At 43.7% G+C, this 25,835-nt stretch overlaps 1 protein-coding gene across 1 annotated transcript in view; it reads left to right on the forward strand.

Annotated features, from left to right (window-relative positions):
* homer1b (homer scaffold protein 1b) overlaps positions 1–25,835 on the forward strand; it is a gene marked incomplete at its 5' end in the record, with an annotated part of 65,129 nt that overhangs the window by 2,213 nt on the left and 37,081 nt on the right. The window contains 2 exons of the mRNA XM_084322736.1: positions 3,891–3,983; positions 23,768–23,919. Of these exons, the coding sequence (XP_084178862.1) occupies positions 3,891–3,983; positions 23,768–23,919 (245 nt within the window). The remainder of the gene's footprint in view (positions 1–3,890; positions 3,984–23,767; positions 23,920–25,835) is intronic.

The following is a 25,835-nucleotide window of genomic DNA, read 5'->3' on the forward strand; positions in this document are numbered from 1 at the left end:
TGTTACCTAGTGGATGAGAGCAGGACAGTAACAGTAGACAGTGTTACCTAGTGGATGAGAGCAGGACAGTAACGGTAGACAGTGTTACCTAGTGGATGAGAGCAGGACAGTAACAGTAGACAGTGTTACCTAGTGGATGAGAGCAGGACAGTAACAGTAGACAGTGTTACCTAGTGGATGAGAGCAGAACAGTAACAGTAGACAGTGTTACCTAGTGGATGAGAGCAGGACAGTAACAGTAGACAGTGTTACCTAGTGGATGAGAGCAGGACAGTAACAGTAGACAGTGTTACCTAGTGGATGAGAGCAGAACAGTAACAGTAGACAGTGTTACCTAGTGGATGAGAGCAGGACAGTAACAGTAGACAGTGTTACCTAGTGGATGAGATCAGGACAGTAACGGTAGACAGTGTTACCTAGTGGATGAGAGCAGGACAGTAACGGTAGACAGTGTTACCTAGTGGATGAGAGCAGGACAGTAACAGTAGACAGTGTTACCTAGTGGATGAGAGCAGGACAGTAACAGTAGACAGTGTTACCTAGTGGATGAGAGCAGGACAGTAACGGTAGACAGTGTTACCTAGTGGATGAGATCAGGACAGTAACGGTAGACAGTGTTACCTAGTGGATGAGATCAGGACAGTAACAGTAGACAGTGTTACCTAGTGGATGAGAGCAGGACAGTAACAGTAGACAGTGTTACCTAGTGGATGAGAGCAGGACAGTAACAGTAGACAGTGTTACCTAGTGGATGAGATCAGGACAGTAACGGTAGACAGTGTTACCTAGTGGATGAGAGCAGGACAGTAACGGTAGACAGTGTTACCTAGTGGATGAGAGCAGGACAGTAACAGTAGACAGTGTTACCTAGTGGATGAGATCAGGACAGTAACAGTAGACAGTGTTACCTAGTGGATGAGATCAGGACAGTAACAGTAGACAGTGTTACCTAGTGGATGAGAGCAGGACAGTAACAGTAGACAGTGTTACCTAGTGGATGAGAGCAGGACAGTAACAGTAGACAGTGTTACCTAGTGGATGAGAGCAGGACAGTAACAGTAGACAGTGTTACCTAGTGGATGAGAGCAGGACAGTAACAGTAGACAGTGTTACCTAGTGGATGAGAGCAGGACAGTAACAGTAGACAGTGTTACCTAGTGGATGAGATCAGGACAGTAACGGTAGACAGTGTTACCTAGTGGATGAGAGCAGGACAGTAACGGTAGACAGTGTTACCTAGTGGATGAGAGCAGGACAGTAACGGTAGACAGTGTTACCTAGTGGATGAGAGCAGGACAGTAACGGTAGACAGTGTTACCTAGTGGATGAGAGCAGGACAGTAACGGTAGACAGTGTTACCTAGTGGATGAGAGCAGGACAGTAACAGTAGACAGTGTTACCTAGTGGATGAGAGCAGGACAGTAACAGTAGACAGTGTTACCTAGTGGATGAGAGCAGGACAGTAACAGTAGACAGTGTTACCTAGTGGATGAGATCAGGACAGTAACAGTAGACAGTGTTACCTAGTGGATGAGAGCAGGACAGTAACAGTAGACAGTGTTACCTAGTGCAGGGGTTCCCAAACTTTTCAGGCCAGGGCCCAGAAAATAAGGCGTCAGAGAGCCGCGGCCCAATGCACATCGTCAGGCTTTCTTTTTTTTTTTTTTTTGCCAGGCGACGATTTTTTAAGCCAAATATCACTTCAATCCTATTAAGTTAGTTCAAGTTAGTTATTCATTTATATGTGCTATTTATGAGAGGGCTAACTTGTTGCAAAATAATAATGATAATAATAATAGCCTCATTAAAATCCTATTGTTGCTTCGGTTGTTTTCAGCGTTTTATGTGCATAATCTGTTATTTAGTTTGAAATGTTCGTTGAAATAAGTAGATTTTTCGTTTTTGTTTATTTATTAAGTTAATATAAAACCATATAGTCACATTTTAGAATACAACTAGAAACACTGTCCTGGCCTGGTTCTAAGTTCAGTGGCCTGACAAAATTTTTTTTTAATAAAAAAATAAAAAATAAAAGAAATATTTTATTTTTATTTTTTTTTATTTTTTTTTTATTTTTTTTTAAATCATCTCGCGGCCCACCCGTGGCTGCTCGCGGCCCACCTTTGGGTCGCGACCCCGACTTTGGGAACCACTGACCTAGTGGATGAGAGCAGGACAGTAACGGTAGACAGTGTTACCTAGTGGATGAGATCAGGACAGTAACGGTAGACAGTGTTACCTAGTGGATGAGATCAGGACAGTAACAGTAGACAGTGTTACCTAGTGGATGAGAGCAGGACAGTAACAGTAGACAGTGTTACCTAGTGGATGAGAGCAGGACAGTAACAGTAGACAGTGTTACCTAGTGGATGAGATCAGGACAGTAACGGTAGACAGTGTTACCTAGTGGATGAGAGCAGGACAGTAACGGTAGACAGTGTTACCTAGTGGATGAGAGCAGGACAGTAACAGTAGACAGTGTTACCTAGTGGATGAGATCAGGACAGTAACAGTAGACAGTGTTACCTAGTGGATGAGATCAGGACAGTAACAGTAGACAGTGTTACCTAGTGGATGAGAGCAGGACAGTAACAGTAGACAGTGTTACCTAGTGGATGAGAGCAGGACAGTAACAGTAGACAGTGTTACCTAGTGGATGAGAGCAGGACAGTAACAGTAGACAGTGTTACCTAGTGGATGAGAGCAGGACAGTAACAGTAGACAGTGTTACCTAGTGGATGAGAGCAGGACAGTAACATTAGACAGTGTTACCTAGTGGATGAGAGCAGGACAGTAACAGTAGACAGTGTTACCTAGTGGATGAGATCAGGACAGTAACGGTAGACAGTGTTACCTAGTGGATGAGAGCAGGACAGTAACGGTAGACAGTGTTACCTAGTGGATGAGAGCAGGACAGTAACAGTAGACAGTGTTACCTAGTGGATGAGAGCAGGACAGTAACGGTGATAAGAGCTGTGGGTTAGATTTCCCCACTGATGAAAGATACACTGTTACCTCTGTGTGTGTGTGTGTGTGTGTGTGTGTGTGTGTGTGTGTGTGTGTGTGTGTGTGTGTGTGTGTGTGTGTGTGTGTGTGTGTGTGTGTGTGTGTGTGTGTGTGTGTGTGTGTGTGTGTGTGTGTGTGTGTGTGTGTGTGTGTGTGTGTGTGTATGTATTGGGTAAGGGTTTCATATCTAGATAGGTCATATTGGGGTATTAGGGGTAAGGGCTTCATATTTCTATTGGGGTATGAGTGGATTCATACCTGCTCAACTGTTGGTTACCAATAGCAACCACTTTTCTCTAACTCTTCTCCAGGCTTCAGCTGTGACCCATTGCACTCCCATTGCTGATCTCTCAGTGCATGTATCTAATGTCTGCATGTACACGTGCAATGTCAGAGGAGATTAAAGGGGAAATCCACTAAAACAGAATTGATCTGTGACAGTTAAATCCATATCTATAAATGTAGACAACTGTCTCTCTAAGCTGGAAACCAGAGCGAGCAAAACCTTTCGGAGTTGGTCTATTAACAATGAATTGGTGAGATTATATTACATTACATTATATTAGATTCAAATGTATTGTCATTATACAGCACAAGTACAGTACAACGAAAAGAAGATTGGCATCCAACCAGAATCATCAGACAATCATAAAATGTACCCAATTGAGCAGCTCCAGGATTCCTCTCCTGTTGACATCCTCACTGTTGTTTTCTCTCTCTCCAGTGCTCAGTTTAAGGAGAGACTCATTCACGTTCACAGATTAAAACTGAGCTGTATAGGAATGTATATAGGAATGTCTGACTTCTACTTTAGGGTGGACTTTCCCTTTAAACGATTGATTATTGCAGTGGGTATTGACGGCCTTTCCTCTCCTCTTTTCCAGTTTGCAGAGAAGTTTGCAGAGTATAAAGAGGCAGCGCGGCTGGCCAAGGAGAAGAGCCAGGACAAGATGGAGCTTGCCTCCTCCCCCTCACAGGTAGGCCCCATACGCCCGGTTCTCACCTCGCCTCCTCCCCCTCGCAGGTAGGCCCAATAGATAGACCACCGCAACACTTCCGGTATTCTGAAATCATGGGAGAGAGAGCAGGGGGGAGAAAATGAATGAATGTGGATGAGAGCCTTGGTTGTAGCTATGGCTGTGGGGGTGCGGGAGACATGATCCAATAGACTTGTATACGCCTGAGTCTCCTGAACACAGACCAATCCTAAGTTGATCAACACTTTCTCGGCCGAGCTATAGTCACTTTTCCGCACCTACTCCCGAACTCCACATGCGCAGATTGATAAACCTAGATCTCTGGACAATCCAGAGAGACTCTGTGGGCAATCTGCGCATGCGGAGTTCTGGAGTAGGTGCGAAAAGGTGCCAATCGACTTGTGTCTCTCCGTATTCAGGAGACTTAGGCGTATAAAAGTATATTGGATCATGTCTCCCGCACCCCCACAGCCATAGCTACAACCATTTAATGTCAAGGCTCTCATCCACATTCATTAATTTTCTCCCCCCGCTCTCTCTCCCATGAGCTCAATGTAACTCGGAAGTGCAGCGGTCTATAAGCCCGGTCCTCACCTCGCCGCCTCCCCCTCGCAGGTAGGCCCAACACGCCCGGTCCTCACCGCGCACAGCAGAGGGAATTCTTATGTTTTAAAGGGGACATATTGTTATTTAGTGTGTTATATAGCCGGAGCTGCCTGTAAAACGTCTGCAGAGTCACAAAGTCCACGCGAAGAGGGAGATATTCTGTCTGACAGAAAACACTGCTCCTGAACGTCTCTGCCTCGTTTGTAGTGCAGCCTTTTCTTCTGTTATTTGTTTATATTACTATGTAACACTTTTGCAAGAAGTCACACATTTGAAATCTAACATAGCTATAAAATAAAAATGTACCACTGTGAAATGTCCTGCAGTGGGACGGGGCTTTAAAGAGACAGGAAACAGCCTGAGGTGCTGCACACACAGCTGCTTTTTAAAACATGCAAATTATTGTAAATAGAAACACAAAAATGAAAAATTTAAACTGGGAAAAGGGTATAATATGGGCTCTTTAAATTATTTATTTTGATTAGATTAGATTCAAATGTATTGTCATTATACAGCACAAGTACAGTACAACGAAAAGAAGCTTGGCATCCAACCAGAGTGCAAAAGTGCAGTGGATAGCCTCTCCTTATAAGGAGCTGGCGGGGCGTTGTATGCAAATGAGATCCAATGTTTGCAATAAATTTAACCAACACTGCGCTTAGAAGGTGCTTCTTTGTATGGTAAAGATGGTGGAAGAGTACACCACAGAGTACACCACAGACAAACAGATAATTTCACAAACAGTGCTCCAGTTTTTCTTTAGTGATGCTTTACTCAATACTAAAGATAAATACTTAATTTTGACCTCCCCCCCTAAAAAAGCGACACAATGCAACTTCAAAGAAGCATAATGGTATTTGTTTACAGAAAAATTATAGGTCTGACAGTTAAATGGACGATTGACTGACAAAATTATATGGATGTTTGTCAACTGAGAATTTTAGTCAAGGAGTACGGGAGACTATATAATGCTCTCCCATATCCTCCACACACGGAGACAAACACATAACCGTTTATACATTTACCATACATTAAAAAACACAATCAGCATTTATGTTAGGCTTTTGTCTGTACGGGAAATCTAAGAATTGTGTTTTATTTTTAGCATATCTAACTGCATCTGGAAGAGAATTCGCTTGTTTCTGTGGAGGATCCCTAGAGAAATCTGTGCTTTAATCTAAAGGCTGTTAAAAGACGTCTATGCCTCAGCCTGCTCATTACTGAGGCTAGGAGAACTGCCTCCCGCTGAACCACACTCTATTACTAGTCCTATTAAAGCTGCGATCCAGATGGAAGAAACACTACCGTATAGCACGCCCTGGCACTTCCCATTGGAGGGATGTCTTTAACTTACTAGGGGTCGAAAGCTGCACGTGCACCGCTTAACACCGGTGTAGCAGTGAGCCGCTGGGGCGGGGCTAAAATATAACACGGGTGGAGGGCCCTCTGGTTCAAAATATAACACAGGTGGAGCGCCCTCTGGTTCAAAATATAACACAGGTGGAGGGCCCTCTGGTTCAAAATATAACACGGGTGGAGCGCCCTCTGGTTCAAAATATAACACAGGTGGAGGGCCCTCTGGTTCAAAATATAACACGGGTGGAGCGCCCTCTGGTTCAAAATATAACACGGGTGGAGCGCCCTCTGGTTCAAAATATAACACAGGTGGAGCGCCCTCTGGTTCAAAATATAACACAGGTGGAGCGCCCTCTGGTTCAAAATATAACATGGGTGGAGCGCCCTCTGGTTCAAAATATAACACGGGTGGAGGACCTTCTGGTTCAAAATATAACATGGGTGGAGCGCCCTCTGGTTCAAAATATAACACGGTGGAGGGCCCTCTGGTTCAAAATATAACACGGGTGGAGCGCCCTCTGGTTCAAAATATAACACAGGTGGAGCGCCCTCTGGTTCAAAATATAACACAGGTGGAGCGCCCTCTGGTTCAAAATATAACACAGGTGGAGGGCCCTCTGGTTCAAAATATAACACGGGTGGAGGACCATAGGGTGAAAAAAAAGCTCACATTCGCAATAGCCGTGACCTTTTTGCAGTACTCCACTCCCGTTACCACCGTTTAGCCAATTGGCATGAACACACACACACCTTCAAAAACACAAAATGTTCCTCGATGCCAAATTTCAGCCTCCTAGGGTGAAACATGGGGCCGCTAGAGGGTGGAGATGTTTTTGTGGACCGGCTAACGAGCCACTGATCACAGCTAAAAAGCCACTAAAGACAATGAATAGGTCTATTTAGGAATGTAACACGAGTGTAACATGTCAGGTCTTACATGAAAATATACCAACTAGATTATCTTTCTGAAACTCTTTGCAGGACCTAAAATAATGTTGTGGATGCCCTACTTTGGGAAGTGATGCTCTGGGGATGTTACATTACACTGACAGGACTGTAACATGGGGGGGAGTGTTACATTACACTGTATTAGACAGGACTGTAACATGGGAGGAGTGTTACATGACACTGTATTAGACAGGACTGTAACATGGGAGGAGTGTTACATGACACTGTATTAGACAGGACTGTAACATGGGAGGAGTGTTACATTACACTGTATTAGACAGGACTGTAACATGGGAGGAGTGTTACATGACACTGTATTAGACAGGACTGTAACATGGGAGGAGTGTTACATTGCACTGTATTAGACAGGACTGTAACATGGGGGGGAGTGTTACATTACACTGTATTAGACAGGACTGTAACATGGGGGAGTGTTACATTACACTGTATTAGACAGGACTGTAACATGGGGGGGAGTGTTACATTACACTGTATTAGACAGGACTGTAACATGGAGGAGTGTTACATGACACTGTATTAGACAGGACTGTAACATGGAGGAGTGTTACATGACACTGTATTAGACAGGACTGTAACATGGGGGGGAGTGTTACATTACACTGTATTAGACAGGACTGTAACATGGGGGAGTGTTACATTACACTGTATTAGACAGGACTGTAACATGGGGGGGAGTGTTACATTACACTGTATTAGACAGGACTGTAACATGGGAGGAGTGTTACATTACACTGTATTAGACAGGACTGTAACATGGGGGGAGTGTTACATTACACTGTATTAGACAGGACTGTAACATGGGAGGAGTGTTACATTACACTGTATTAGACAGGACTGTAACATGGGAGGAGTGTTACATTACACTGTATTAGACAGGACTGTAACATGGGGGGAGTGTTACATTACACTGTATTAGACAGGACTGTAACATGGGAGGAGTGTTACATTACACTGTATTAGACAGGACTGTAACATGGGGGGGAGTGTTACATGACACTGTATTAGACAGGACTGTAACATGGGGGGGAGTGTTACATTACACTGTATTAGACAGGACTGTAACATGGGGGGGAGTGTTACATGACACTGTATTAGACAGGACTGTAACATGGGGGGGAGTGTTACATTACACTGTATTAGACAGGACTGTAACATGGGAGGAGTGTTACATTACACTGTATTAGACAGGACTGTAACATGGGGGGGAGTGTTACATTACACTGTATTAGACAGGACTGTAACATGGGAGGAGTGTTACATGACACTGTATTAGACAGGACTGTAACATGGGAGGAGTGTTACATTACACTGTATTAGACAGGACTGTAACATGGGAGGAGTGTTACATTACACTGTATTAGACAGGACTGTAACATGGGGGAGTGTTACATGACACTGTATTAGACAGGACTGTAACATGGGGGGAGTGTTACATTACACTGTATTAGACAGGACTGTAACATGGGAGGAGTGTTACATGACACTGTATTAGACAGGACTGTAACATGGGAGGAGTGTTACATTACACTGTATTAGACAGGACTGTAACATGGGGGGGAGTGTTACATGACACTGTATTAGACAGGACTGTAACATGGGGGAGTGTTACATTACACTGTATTAGACAGGACTGTAACATGGGGGGAGTGTTACATTACACTGTATTAGACAGGACTGTAACATGGGGGAAGTGTTACATGAATGAATGAATGAATGAAAACTTTATTTAACAGATTGCAGAATGGGTACAGTACAGTACAGCTCAATACATACAATTGTTAAGGGGATGCAGACCTGAGAAAGACGTTTGTCTTGTTTACATCAGGGTCCCCCATTTTCAATTCATATAGACATATATGACATACATGACATACAGATAGTCAGTACTGCTACATCTATACATTTATGACATACCAGATTTGCAAATACAGTACTGTTTGTGATACAGAAGGAGTCAAGAAAAGGGAGTATATACATTTGACGTAGAAACTGTACATTGGAGGAGGTTGGGTGGGGGGGGTTGGGTACATTGGGATATTGACAACCATACTGGGTAATTTACATTGGAGGTGGGGGGGGGGGGGGGGGGGGGGGGGGGGGGGGCTAGGGGCGGGGGGCACACTGTATAAACAAGTAACACTGTACATTGAGGGGGGGGGAGGAGACACTGTACAAACAAACACAATTGTACATTGAACTATTGACAAAACCATACTAGGTAAATGACTGTACATTGGAGGGGGTTGGGTTAGGATATTTACAGGGGCCAGTGTTGAATTGCAGTCTCCCGTAGGTGTCCCTTGAGAGAGGTTTTGAAAGTGGGTAGTGATCCACATTCCTTTACAGCTTTGGGTAGGGCGTTCCACATTGATGTGGCATAGTTGCGAAACGTGTTTAGTCCCTTGTTTGAGCCGAATCTGGGTTTAACATGATTTGTGGAGCTCCCTCTGGTGTTGTGATCGTGGTATTCACTGACCTTTGGGAAGTATTTTGACATGTACATGGGTACCTTGGTCGTGTAGTGTATCTTGTAGACCATGCCCATTGCAAGTTGTTGTACTCTGTCGTCTACTCTAAGCCATCCTAGGTTGTCGAAGTGGGCAGGGGTGAGGTGGGTTCTAGGAGTAAGGTCAAGCAGTAGTCTGACCAGTTTGTTTTGAGATGTTTGTAATTTTGTTTTTAGCGCCTTTGAGGTGCTTTGGTACCATGAGGTGCAAGCATAGTCGTAGTACCCCTGAATGAGTGCTCCTGCCAGAGTCTTCAGGGTGTTCTTGTTTACCAGAGAGGAGATCCGGTACAAGAATCGAGTTCGTTGGTTGACTTTTTTTATTACATTGGATGCCATTTTGTCACAGGAGAGATTAGCCTCTAGGATGGAACCCAGGTAGGTAATTTCATCTTTCCTTGTGACAATATTGTCACCCACTGTAACTGAGAAGCCGTCGGTCTTGCTGAGTTTGTTATTTGAACCGAAGAGAATGGACTCTGTTTTGCCCATGTGTAATGATAGTTTGTTATCAGCGAGCCATATGCAGATTCTGCATAGTTCCGAGCTGAGGGTTTTTTCAACCTGTAACTTGTTCTTGTCAGAGACCAGCAGGGCTGAGTCGTCCGCAAACAGGAACAAGTTGCAGTCACAAGCTGACGACATGTCATTTGCATAAATTAGGAACAGTAGCGGTCCTAGTATGCTTCCTTGTGGAACACCACAGCTCACTGTGAGGGGGGGGGATAGGGTACCGTTTACCTCCACCATCTGTTCTCTCCCCTCCAGGTAGGATTGTATCCAGCTCACTGATAGACTATCAAAACCAATTGCTTTTAGCTTGTCAATCAGAATGGAGTGATTGACCGTGTCAAAGGCCTTTTGTAGGTCCAGCATGACCATGCCGCAGTATTTGCCTGCGTCCACCTCTTGTTTGATGTGGTCGTTCAAATAGAGAAGGCATGTGTCAGTGGAGTGGGATGTTCTGAAGCCAGATTGGAATTCGTAGATTAGATTTTTTTCCCGCCAGGTACATTACACTGTATTAGACAGGACTGTAACATGGGGGGAGTGTTACATTACACTGTATTAGACAGGACTGTAACATGGGAGGAGTGTTACATTACACTGTATTAGACAGGACTGTAACATGGGGGGAGTGTTACATTACACTGTATTAGACAGGACTGTAACATGGGGGGAGTGTTACATTACACTGTATTAGACAGGACTGTAACATGGGAGGAGTGTTACATGACACTGTATTAGACAGGACTGTAACATGGGGGGGAGTGTTACATTACACTGTATTAGACAGGACTGTAACATGGGGGGGAGTGTTACATGACACTGTATTAGACAGGACTGTAACATGGGGGGGAGTGTTACATGACACTGTATTAGACAGGACTGTAACATGGGGGGGAGTGTTACATTACACTGTATTAGACATGACTGTAACATGGGGGAAGTGTTACATGACACTGTATTAGACAGGACTGTAACATGGGGAGGAGTGTTACATTACACTGTATTAGACAGGACTGTAACATGGGGGGAAGTGTTACATTACACTGTATTAGACAGGACTGTAACATGGGGGGAGTGTTACATTACACTGTATTAGACAGGACTGTAACATGGGGGGGAGTGTTACATTACACTGTATTAGACAGGACTGTAACATGGGGGGGAGTGTTACATTACACTGTATTAGACAGGACTGTAACATGGGAGGAGTGTTACATGACACTGTATTAGACAGGACTGTAACATGGGGGGAGTGTTACATGACACTGTATTAGACAGGACTGTAACATGGGAGGAGTGTTACATGACACTGTATTAGACAGGACTGTCACATGGGGGGGAGTGTTACATGACACTGTATTAGACAGGACTGTAACATGGGGGGGAGTGTTACATTACACTGTATTAGACAGGACTGTAACATGGGAGGAGTGTTACATTACACTGTATTAGACAGGACTGTAACATGGGGGGAGTGTTACATTACACTGTATTAGACATGACTGTAACATGGGGGGGAGTGTTACATGACACTGTATTAGACAGGACTGTAACATGGGGGAGTGTTACATGACACTGTATTAGACAGGACTGTAACATGGGAGGAGTGTTACATTACACTGTATTAGACAGGACTGTAACATGGGGGAGTGTTACATGACACTGTATTAGACAGGACTGTAACATGGGGGGAGTGTTACATTACACTGTATTAGACAGGACTGTAACATGGGAGGAGTGTTACATGACACTGTATTAGACAGGACTGTAACATGGGGGGGAGTGTTACATGACACTGTATTAGACAGGACTGTAACATGGGGGGGAGTGTTACATTACACTGTATTAGACAGGACTGTAACATGGGGGGAGTGTTACATTACACTGTATTAGACAGGACTGTAACATGGGGGGAGTGTTACATTACACTGTATTAGACAGGACTGTAACATGTGGGGAGTGTTACATTACACTGTATTAGACAGGACTGTAACATGGGGGGGAGTGTTACATGACACTGTATTAGACAGGACTGTAACATGGGGGGAGTGTTACATTACACTGTATTAGACAGGACTGTAACATGGGAGGAGTGTTACATTACACTGTATTAGACAGGACTGTAACATGGGAGGAGTGTTACATTACACTGTATTAGACAGGACTGTAACATGGGGGAAGTGTTACATTACACTGTATTAGACAGGACTGTAACATGGGGAGGAGTGTTACATTACACTGTATTAGACAGGACTGTAACATGGGAGGTGTGTTACATGACACTGTATTAGACAGGACTGTAACATGGGGGGGAGTGTTACATGACACTGTATTAGACAGGACTGTAACATGGGGGGGAGTGTTACATTACACTGTATTAGACAGGACTGTAACATGGGGGGGAGTGTTACATTACACTGTATTAGACAGGACTGTAACATGGGGGGGAGTGTTACATGACACTGTATTAGACAGGACTGTAACATGGGAGGAGTGTTACATTACACTGTATTAGACAGGACTGTAACATGGGGGGGAGTGTTACATGACACTGTATTAGACAGGACTGTAACATGGGAGGAGTGTTACATGACACTGTATTAGACAGGACTGTAACATGGGGGGAAGTGTTACATTACACTGTATTAGACAGGACTGTAACATGGGGGGGAGTGTTACATGACACTGTATTAGACAGGACTGTAACATGGGAGGAGTGTTACATGACATTGTATTAGACAGGACTGTCACATGGGGGGAGTGTTACATGACACTGTATTAGACAGGACTGTAACATGGGGGGGAGTGTTACATTACACTGTATTAGACAGGACTGTAACATGGGAGGAGTGTTACATTACACTGTATTAGACAGGACTGTAACATGGGAGGAGTGTTACATGACACTGTATTAGACAGGACTGTAACATGGGGGAGTGTTACATGACACTGTATTAGACAGGACTGTAACATGGGAGGAGTGTTACATGACATTGTATTAGACAGGACTGTCACATGGGGGGAGTGTTACATGACACTGTATTAGACAGGACTGTAACATGGGGGGGAGTGTTACATTACACTGTATTAGACAGGACTGTAACATGGGAGGAGTGTTACATTACACTGTATTAGACAGGACTGTAACATGGGAGGAGTGTTACATGACACTGTATTAGACAGGACTGTAACATGGGGGAGTGTTACATTACACTGTATTAGACAGGACTGTAACATGGGAGGAGTGTTACATGACACTGTATTAGACAGGACTGTAACATGGGAGGAGTGTTACATTACACTGTATTAGACAGGACTGTCACATGGGAGGAGTGTTACATGGGGGAGTGTTACATTACACTGTATTAGACAGGACTGTAACATGGGAGGAGTGTTACATGACACTGTATTAGACAGGACTGTAACATGGGAGGAGTGTTACATGACACTGTATTAGACAGGACTGTAACATGGGAGGAGTGTTACATGACACTGTATTAGACAGGACTGTAACATGGGGGGAAGTGTTACATTACACTGTATTAGACAGGACTGTAACATGGGGGGGAGTGTTACATGACACTGTATTAGACAGGACTGTAACATGGGAGGAGTGTTACATGACATTGTATTAGACAGGACTGTCACATGGGGGGAGTGTTACATGACACTGTATTAGACAGGACTGTAACATGGGGGGGAGTGTTACATTACACTGTATTAGACAGGACTGTAACATGGGAGGAGTGTTACATTACACTGTATTAGACAGGACTGTAACATGGGAGGAGTGTTACATGACACTGTATTAGACAGGACTGTAACATGGGGGAGTGTTACATGACACTGTATTAGACAGGACTGTAACATGGGAGGAGTGTTACATGACATTGTATTAGACAGGACTGTCACATGGGGGGAGTGTTACATGACACTGTATTAGACAGGACTGTAACATGGGGGGGAGTGTTACATTACACTGTATTAGACAGGACTGTAACATGGGAGGAGTGTTACATTACACTGTATTAGACAGGACTGTAACATGGGAGGAGTGTTACATGACACTGTATTAGACAGGACTGTAACATGGGGGAGTGTTACATTACACTGTATTAGACAGGACTGTAACATGGGAGGAGTGTTACATGACACTGTATTAGACAGGACTGTAACATGGGAGGAGTGTTACATTACACTGTATTAGACAGGACTGTCACATGGGAGGAGTGTTACATGGGGGAGTGTTACATGACACTGTATTAGACAGGACTGTAACATGGGAGGAGTGTTACATTACACTGTATTAGACAGGACTGTAACATGGGGGAGTGTTACATGACACTGTATTAGACAGGACTGTAACATGGGGAGGAGTGTTACATGACACTGTATTAGACATGACTGTAACATGGGGGAGTGTTACATTACACTGTATTAGACAGGACTGTAACATGGGGGGAGTGTTACATGACACTATTAGACATGACTGTAACATGGGAGGAGTGTTACATTACACTGTATTAGACAGGACTGTAACATGGGAGGAGTGTTACATGACACTGTATTAGACAGGACTGTAACATGGGGGGGAGTGTTACATTACACTGTATTAGACAGGACTGTAACATGGGAGGAGTGTTACATGACACTGTATTAGACAGGACTGTAACATGGGGGAGTGTTACATTACACTGTATTAGACAGGACTGTAACATGGGGGGAAGTGTTACATTACACTGTATTAGACAGGACTGTAACATGGGAGGAGTGTTACATGACACTGTATTAGACAGGACTGTAACATGGGAGGAGTGTTACATGACACTGTATTAGACAGGACTGTAACATGGGAGGAGTGTTACATGACACTGTATTAGACAGGACTGTAACATGGGGGGAGTGTTACATTACACTGTATTAGACAGGACTGTAACATGGGGGAGTGTTACATGACACTGTATTAGACAGGACTGTAACATGGGAGGAGTGTTACATTACACTGTATTAGACAGGACTGTAACATGGGGGGGAGTGTTACATTACACTGTATTAGACAGGACTGTCACATGGGAGGAGTGTTACATTACACTGTATTAGACAGGACTGTAACATGGGGGGAGTGTTACATGACACTGTATTAGACAGGACTGTAACATGGGGGGAGTGTTACATGACACTGTATTAGACAGGACTGTAACATGGGGGGAGTGTTACATGACACTGTATTAGACAGGACTGTAACATGGGGGGAGTGTTACATGACACTGTATTAGACAGGACTGTAACATGGGGGGGAGTGTTACATTACACTGTATTAGACAGGACTGTAACATGGGGGGAGTGTTACATGACACTGTATTAGACAGGACTGTCACATGGGAGGAGTGTTACATGACACTGTATTAGACAGGACTGTAACATGGGGGGGAGTGTTACATGACACTGTATTAGACAGGACTGTAACATGGGAGGAGTGTTACATTACACTGTATTAGACAGGACTGTAACATGGGGGGAGTGTTACATGACACTGTATTAGACAGGACTGTAACATGGGGGGAGTGTTACATGACACTGTATTAGACAGGACTGTAACATGGGGAGGAGTGTTACATGACACTGTATTAGACATGACTGTAACATGGGGGAGTGTTACATTACACTGTATTAGACAGGACTGTAACATGGGGGGAGTGTTACATTACACTGTATTAGACAGGACTGTAACATGGGGGGAGTGTTACATGACACTGTATTAGACAGGACTGTAACATGGGAGGAGTGTTACATGACACTGTATTAGACAGGACTGTAACATGGGGGGAGTGTTACATTACACTGTATTAGACAGGACTGTAACATGGGGGGGAGTGTTACATTACACTGTATTAGACAGGACTGTAACATGGGAGGAGTGTTACATTACACTGTATTAGACAGGACTGTAACATGGGGGGAGTGTTACATTACACTGTATTAGACAGGACTGTAACATGGGAGGAGTGTTACATGACACTGTATTAGACAGGACTGTAACATGGGGGAGTGTTACATGACACTGTATTAGACAGGACTGTAACATGGGAGGAGTGTTACATTACACTGTATTAGACAGGACTGTAACATGGGAGGAGTGTTACATTACACTGTATTAGACAGGACTGTAACATGGGGGGAGTGTTACATTACACTGTATTAGACAGGACTGTAACATGGGGAGGAGTGTTACATGACACTGTATTAGACAGGACTGTAACATGGGAGGAGTGTTACATTACACTGTATTAGACAGGACTGTAACATGGGGGAGTGTTACATTACACTGTATTAGACAGGACTGTAACATGGGGGAGTGTTACATTACACTGTATTAGACAGGACTGTAACATGGGAGGAGTGTTACATTACACTGTATTAGACAGGACTGTAACATGGGGGGAGTGTTACATGACACTGTATTAGACAGGACTGTAACATGGGAGGAGTGTTACATGACACTGTATTAGACAGGACTGTAACATGGGGGGAGTGTTACATGACACTGTATTAGACAGGACTGTAACATGGGGGGAGTGTTACATTACACTGTATTAGACAGGACTGTAACATGGGGGGAGTGTTACATTACACTGTATTAGACAGGACTGTAACATGGGGGGGAGTGTTACATTACACTGTATTAGACAGGACTGTAACATGGGGGGGAGTGTTACATGACACTGTATTAGACAGGACTGTAACATAAGGGGAAGTGTTACATTACACTGTATTAGACAGGACTGTAACATGGGAGGAGTGTTACATGACACTGTATTAGACAGGACTGTAACATGGGGGGAGTGTTACATGACACTGTATTAGACAGGACTGTAACATGGGAGGAGTGTTACATGACACTGTATTAGACAGGACTGTCACATGGGGGGGAGTGTTACATGACACTGTATTAGACAGGACTGTAACATGGGGGGGAGTGTTACATTACACTGTATTAGACAGGACTGTAACATGGGAGGAGTGTTACATTACACTGTATTAGACAGGACTGTAACATGGGGGGAGTGTTACATTACACTGTATTAGACATGACTGTAACATGGGGGGGAGTGTTACATGACACTGTATTAGACAGGACTGTAACATGGGGGAGTGTTACATGACACTGTATTAGACAGGACTGTAACATGGGAGGAGTGTTACATTACACTGTATTAGACAGGACTGTAACATGGGGGAGTGTTACATGACACTGTATTAGACAGGACTGTAACATGGGGGGAGTGTTACATTACACTGTATTAGACAGGACTGTAACATGGGAGGAGTGTTACATGACACTGTATTAGACAGGACTGTAACATGGGGGGGAGTGTTACATGACACTGTATTAGACAGGACTGTAACATGGGGGGGAGTGTTACATTACACTGTATTAGACAGGACTGTAACATGGGGGGAGTGTTACATTACACTGTATTAGACAGGACTGTAACATGGGGGGAGTGTTACATTACACTGTATTAGACAGGACTGTAACATGTGGGGAGTGTTACATTACACTGTATTAGACAGGACTGTAACATGGGGGGGAGTGTTACATGACACTGTATTAGACAGGACTGTAACATGGGGGGAGTGTTACATTACACTGTATTAGACAGGACTGTAACATGGGAGGAGTGTTACATTACACTGTATTAGACAGGACTGTAACATGGGAGGAGTGTTACATTACACTGTATTAGACAGGACTGTAACATGGGGGAAGTGTTACATTACACTGTATTAGACAGGACTGTAACATGGGGAGGAGTGTTACATTACACTGTATTAGACAGGACTGTAACATGGGAGGTGTGTTACATGACACTGTATTAGACAGGACTGTAACATGGGGGGGAGTGTTACATGACACTGTATTAGACAGGACTGTAACATGGGGGGGAGTGTTACATTACACTGTATTAGACAGGACTGTAACATGGGGGGGAGTGTTACATTACACTGTATTAGACAGGACTGTAACATGGGGGGGAGTGTTACATGACACTGTATTAGACAGGACTGTAACATGGGAGGAGTGTTACATTACACTGTATTAGACAGGACTGTAACATGGGGGGGAGTGTTACATGACACTGTATTAGACAGGACTGTAACATGGGAGGAGTGTTACATGACACTGTATTAGACAGGACTGTAACATGGGGGGAAGTGTTACATTACACTGTATTAGACAGGACTGTAACATGGGGGGGAGTGTTACATGACACTGTATTAGACAGGACTGTAACATGGGAGGAGTGTTACATGACATTGTATTAGACAGGACTGTCACATGGGGGGAGTGTTACATGACACTGTATTAGACAGGACTGTAACATGGGGGGGAGTGTTACATTACACTGTATTAGACAGGACTGTAACATGGGAGGAGTGTTACATTACACTGTATTAGACAGGACTGTAACATGGGAGGAGTGTTACATGACACTGTATTAGACAGGACTGTAACATGGGGGAGTGTTACATTACACTGTATTAGACAGGACTGTAACATGGGAGGAGTGTTACATGACACTGTATTAGACAGGACTGTAACATGGGAGGAGTGTTACATTACACTGTATTAGACAGGACTGTCACATGGGAGGAGTGTTACATGGGGGAGTGTTACATGACACTGTATTAGACAGGACTGTAACATGGGAGGAGTGTTACATTACACTGTATTAGACAGGACTGTAACATGGGGGAGTGTTACATGACACTGTATTAGACAGGACTGTAACATGGGGAGGAGTGTTACATGACACTGTATTAGACATGACTGTAACATGGGGGAGTGTTACATTACACTGTATTAGACAGGACTGTAACATGGGGGGAGTGTTACATGACACTGTATTAGACATGACTGTAACATGGGAGGAGTGTTACATTACACTGTATTAGACAGGACTGTAACATGGGAGGAGTGTTACATGACACTGTATTAGACAGGACTGTAACATGGGGGGGAGTGTTACATTACACTGTATTAGACAGGACTGTAACATGGGAGGAGTGTTACATGACACTGTATTAGACAGGACTGTAACATGGGGGAGTGTTACATTACACTGTATTAGACAGGACTGTAACATGGGGGGAAGTGTTACATTACACTGTATTAGACAGGACTGTAACATGGGAGGAGTGTTACATGACACTGTATTAGACAGGACTGTAACATGGGAGGAGTGTTACATGACACTGTATTAGACAGGACTGTAACATGGGAGGAGTGTTACATGACACTGTATTAGACAGGACTGTAACATGGGGGGAGTGTTACATTACACTGTATTAGACAGGACTGTAACATGGGGGAGTGTTACATGACACTGTATTAGACAGGACTGTAACATGGGAGGAGTGTTACATTACACTGTATTAGACAGGACTGTAACATGGGGGGGAGTGTTACATTACACTGTATTAGACAGGACTGTCACATGGGAGGAGTGTTACATTACACTGTATTAGACAGGACTGTAACATGGGGGGAGTGTTACATGACACTGTATTAGACAGGACTGTAACATGGGGGGAGTGTTACATGACACTGTATTAGACAGGACTGTAACATGGGGGGAGTGTTACATGACACTGTATTAGACAGGACTGTAACATGGGGGGAGTGTTACATGACACTGTATTAGACAGGACTGTAACATGGGGGGGAGTGTTACATTACACTGTATTAGACAGGACTGTAACATGGGGGGAGTGTTACATGACACTGTATTAGACAGGACTGTCACATGGGAGGAGTGTTACATGACACTGTATTAGACAGGACTGTAACATGGGGGGGAGTGTTACATGACACTGTATTAGACAGGACTGTAACATGGGAGGAGTGTTACATTACACTGTATTAGACAGGACTGTAACATGGGGGGAGTGTTACATGACACTGTATTAGACAGGACTGTAACATGGGGGGAGTGTTACATGACACTGTATTAGACAGGACTGTAACATGGGGAGGAGTGTTACATGACACTGTATTAGACATGACTGTAACATGGGGGAGTGTTACATTACACTGTATTAGACAGGACTGTAACATGGGGGGAGTGTTACATTACACTGTATTAGACAGGACTGTAACATGGGGGGAGTGTTACATGACACTGTATTAGACAGGACTGTAACATGGGAGGAGTGTTACATGACACTGTATTAGACAGGACTGTAACATGGGGGGAGTGTTACATTACACTGTATTAGACAGGACTGTAACATGGGGGGGAGTGTTACATTACACTGTATTAGACAGGACTGTAACATGGGAGGAGTGTTACATTACACTGTATTAGACAGGACTGTAACATGGGGGGAGTGTTACATTACACTGTATTAGACAGGACTGTAACATGGGAGGAGTGTTACATGACACTGTATTAGACAGGACTGTAACATGGGGGAGTGTTACATGACACTGTATTAGACAGGACTGTAACATGGGAGGAGTGTTACATTACACTGTATTAGACAGGACTGTAACATGGGAGGAGTGTTACATTACACTGTATTAGACAGGACTGTAACATGGGGGGAGTGTTACATTACACTGTATTAGACAGGACTGTAACATGGGGAGGAGTGTTACATGACACTGTATTAGACAGGACTGTAACATGGGAGGAGTGTTACATTACACTGTATTAGACAGGACTGTAACATGGGAGGAGTGTTACATTACACTGTATTAGACAGGACTGTAACATGGGGGGAGTGTTACATGACACTGTATTAGACAGGACTGTAACATGGGAGGAGTGTTACATGACACTGTATTAGACAGGACTGTAACATGGGGGGAGTGTTACATGACACTGTATTAGACAGGACTGTAACATGGGGGGAGTGTTACATTACACTGTATTAGACAGGACTGTAACATGGGGGGAGTGTTACATTACACTGTATTAGACAGGACTGTAACATGGGGGGGAGTGTTACATTACACTGTATTAGACAGGACTGTAACATGGGGGGGAGTGTTACATGACACTGTATTAGACAGGACTGTAACATAAGGGGAAGTGTTACATTACACTGTATTAGACAGGACTCTAACATGGGAGGAGTGTTACATTACACTGTATTAGACAGGACTGTAACATGGGGGGAGTGTTACATTACACTGTATTAGACAGGACTGTAACATGGGGGAGTGTTACATTACACTGTATTAGACAGGACTGTAACATGGGAGGAGTGTTACATGACACTGTATTAGACAGGACTGTAACATGGGAGGAGTGTTACATTACACTGTATTAGACAGGACTGTAACATGGGGGGAGTGTTACATTACACTGTATTAGACAGGACTGTAACATGGGGGAGTGTTACATTACACTGTATTAGACAGGACTGTAACATGGGAGGAGTGTTACATGACACTGTATTAGACAGGACTGTAACATGGGAGGAGTGTTACATTACACTGTATTAGACAGGACTGTAACATGGGAGGAGTGTTACATTACACTGTATTAGACAGGACTGTAACATAAGGGGAAGTGTTACATGACACTGTATTAGACAGGACTGTAACATGGGGGGGAGTGTTACATTACACTGTATTAGACAGGACTGTAACATGGGGGGAGTGTTACATTACACTGTATTAGACATGACTGTAACATGGGGGGAGTGTTACATTACACTGTATTAGACAGGACTGTAACATGGGGGAGTGTTACATGACACTGTATTAGACATGACTGTAACATGGGGGGAGTGTTACATTACACTGTATTAGACAGGACTGTAACATGGGGGGAGTGTTACATTACACTGTATTAGACAGGACTGTAACATGGGGGAGTGTTACATTACACTGTATTAGACAGGACTGTAACATGGGGGAGTGTTCCATTCATTACATTTATATAGCGCTTTTCTAGACACTCAAAGCGCTCCCCAAGGTTAACCGTCTGTAGTGTGGTAGTGAAGGGGTTAACCTTCTGTAGTGTGGTAGTGAAATGGTTAATGACTACGGAGAGCAGAATGTAACGCCAGACTTAATCTTCCTCTTATCTCTCACTTCCCCCATCAGGGATGTACGGCCTGCGTGCAATTGTGGGATTGTATTGTGTCACCAGCACCAAATCCTAATAGTTGTGTTTTATGCGTTTATGTACGGCTGCTAAATGATTAGTCTCTCGTATAATTGTGCGGTTGTGTGGGATATGAAGATAAGGTGTTAATCTGTAATTCTGTAATTTCCCTATTGTTAGATTCTGGCAAAACCACAATCAGCCCCTTATCACTTCTTCATGGTTGGCTCTCGTGGTCCCTGCGTTGTGTTTTATTTCTCCGACATCCTCTCATACTGGCTGTACATTGTGGTCATTCCCCCTTTAATGCAATCCCTAAACACAATAATTCACACTGTCAACGGAGTACCTTTCTTGGAATCGTTGTTTATTACATAAACAAAAGCCTCAGATGTTACGCATTTCGTATTGTCCTCGAGAAAGTCTTTGGGAACTAAATCTATTATTCTATCGTCTCTTCTGCTGTTCAGTCCAATGGTGGCTAAGGCCTTGCCTTTAGCCAAAGCCCTCCCGTTAGCCGAAGCTAATCGATGATGTGTCGTCGTCGTCGTCGTCCCCCCCCCCCCCCGGCCAGGGTGAGAGGGATGAGAGTCTCTGATCAAACGTCCGCTCGCGTCAGCTTCGTGTCTAGATCTAACTTACCCCGGAAGGAAACTCACATCATAACGTCTTCGCCCTAGCAACGGGGCCCGCCCACCTTTCCTCGTTACTATGTGACGCTGCCATGGCAACTGCTTTTAACCTTTAACACACATTAAACTGCCGTTTCTAATGATGTCAAACTCTCTCTCTGACCATTCCTGTACTGTTCTCTGTCCCTATCAGTGTTTATGTTTAACAAGCTAAATTACCTTGAAGCCCTGGGCTCTCTTAGTCTGCTGCTGACAGACTGATTCTCTCTACCGTCCTCCTCCATGCACACCTACCTTTCTGACCTAGCACCGTTAGATGCTGTCATCTCCCCCAATAGTCAAGTCAAGTCAAGTCAAGTCAAGAGTTTTATTTGTCATGGCATACAAGTATACAATGAAATGCGGGTGGTCTTGCCCGCAACGATGTGCAATACAGTAGTACAACATATAATAGAATCCAATAAAACAACATTGGCCGACATGTCCAATGATGTGTGCATTACCTGTGTGCGAAGGCCAATGCGTTCTGCGAAGGCTCCGGGCGGGTCTCTGAGTTGGGAGTCAGCTGACAGATGTCCTCTGTACCGTTGATGTTAGTAGTACTATACATTACATACATTGAAAAACCTCGACATCCTTCACTATGCTTTAGCAAGCTACCTTAATATCCTATAGGCATCTAGAACTGCACACTAGAAATGGCACACACACAATATTTAGTGCCTAAATTATTGGTACAAGAGACTTCACTTCACAAGAGACTTATCACATTTTCTCTCTCCATCTCGCGTCTCTTGCTGACTGTCTGTTTCTCTTTCTCACTCATGGAGGGAGATGATTCAACCGCTAAACCTTCATAAGAAAAGATTCAAAGTATACAGTTACGCTGCAACTTATTAAAGCAAATGTTGTTGTTTTGCTTTCATAATTATATGATGGACAGCGTGTCGTGTGCAACCGCCGTTAGAAATCAGTCATGTAAAACTAGAATCTAATTACAGATGATAGATTGATCGATTGAGTGAGTGAGTGACTGATTAATTGATTTACGGTAACGCCGTAACGTCTTTGCATCATGTCCAGGAGTCCCCTGTAGGCGAGCTCGCGTCACCCGTGACCCCTGTGACTCCTCCCACCATGGAGAACATCAACGGTACAGAGGACATCTGTGAGCTGACTCCCAACTCAGAGACCCGCCCGGAGCCTTCGCAGAACGCGTTGGCCTTCGCACACAGGTAATGCACACATCATTGGACATGTCGGCCATTAGTGGATCTTTATAGCTCAATGGATACAGCATGGCATTAACACTGCCAGGGTTCAGGGGTTCAATTCCCACAGCTAAAGATGTATGCAGTTATGGTACTATAAGGTGTTTTGGATTAACCCTTTCAAAACCACACTACGGAAGGTTAATCCTTTCACTACCACACTACAGACGGTTCTGTATTGTCGCAGTGAAAGGGTTAACCCTTTGGTAGTGTGGCAGTGAAAGGGTTAAAACGGCCACCCAGTGGCATGTCCACCCAGTGGCATGTCCACCCAGTGGCACCCAAGAGATGTCACTAATTACTCAAAGATGTTTACTGGCTGAATTGAATTGAATTGAATGCTAGAATACAATAGACAGATTTCAAGAACACCTGCCAAGTGTCTGGTGGAACTGACAGCCCTGCTGCCAGGCAGCCTCCATGCTAAGAGTTGCCAGCTTTTGGCTGATGACTGAGCTTTAATTTACCACCACCATGATCTTTACTGCAATACAGATTTTAACAGCCCATATCCCCTCACTCGAACATTCATATTTCACATGAATCATTAATCATACCCACACCAGTGGGATAATCTGGAGCAGGGGCGTATCTAGACCCAGCACTTCAGTAGGGCACAGAAGGGCACCAAAAACTATGATACAGAAAAAAAATTGGCCGGTTTTGGCCGGTTTGTGGGCAAAAATGGGTGGATTTTGTAACTATTTTTAACTAACTTTATTTCGGTTTTAGGGTTAGGTTAGGTTTATGTTATTTAATTATTTTGGGGAGCCAGCCCCCCAAACTCCTGAAATGCATAGAAATCTATGAAATAAATAAAACAATCTGACATTTATATTAAAAAGAGCTAGCCACCCAAACCCCTAAAATACATAGAAATATATGCATTTTGGAACAGTTACTATATATATAGTCAAGAAAGCATTTAGTCATACTTAAAGTTTAAAGTGCTTTACTTGCATTGAACATTGCATTGAACATTGAACATTGAGGAGACATCATTAGAAAGCACAATGTATGTTTCCATAGTTACGCAGATGACACACAATTGTACATCTCCGCTGAACCAAATGATCACACAGCTATAAACTCCATTTCCGCCTGTCTCTTAGCAATAAACAAATTGATGACGAACAACTTCCTAAAATTAAATGAGGGCAAAACTGAAATCCTACTAGTCGGTCCTATAACAAAAAGAGAAATGTTACAGAGCAATATGGGGCAACTTACTCCTTGGATCAAACCCGAAGTTACAAGTAAGTAACCTACACTGGCTTCTGGTAACATTTAGAAGTATAAACATTGCGATCATCTACTACTGGTCTATTGAAGGTTCCAAGCCACAGTCTAAAGAAAATCAGGGATGCAGCCTTTGCTAACTATGCACCAAAGTTATGGAACACACTACCTATGGACATTAGAAATAAGCTAAAAACGTACCTCTTCACCATACCGGAGTCTCAAGGCGAGCACAGAAAGACTCAGAAGAAGCTTCTATCCCCAGGCCATCAGGCTGCTAAACGAACAATGAACACTACACAACAACAACCACCAAACGCACATAGCACACACATCCACACGCACACACTCACTTTAAACAAACACACTGTAGCACCCCACTCCACACACTTTATAGCACACACCCACTTTAAACAAACACACTGTAGCACCCACTCCCCACACTTTATATTTATTGATGAAGGATTGCACTACAACTCGTACACCTTACTGTAAATTGTACCTAAATTGTACCTCATCCCATTTCTGCTTTGCACTATATAGTACTGTACATTAGTACACTGCATAGTATTGTATATTATATGGTAACTCAGAACATTGTACATATGTCTATACCGAACACTGTGACCTCATTTTCTTCT

The sequence above is a fragment of the Notolepis coatsorum genome (genome assembly GCF_963971535.1).
Source record: "Notolepis coatsorum genome assembly, chromosome: 10".
Classification (NCBI taxonomy): domain Eukaryota; kingdom Metazoa; phylum Chordata; class Actinopteri; order Aulopiformes; family Paralepididae; genus Notolepis; species Notolepis coatsorum.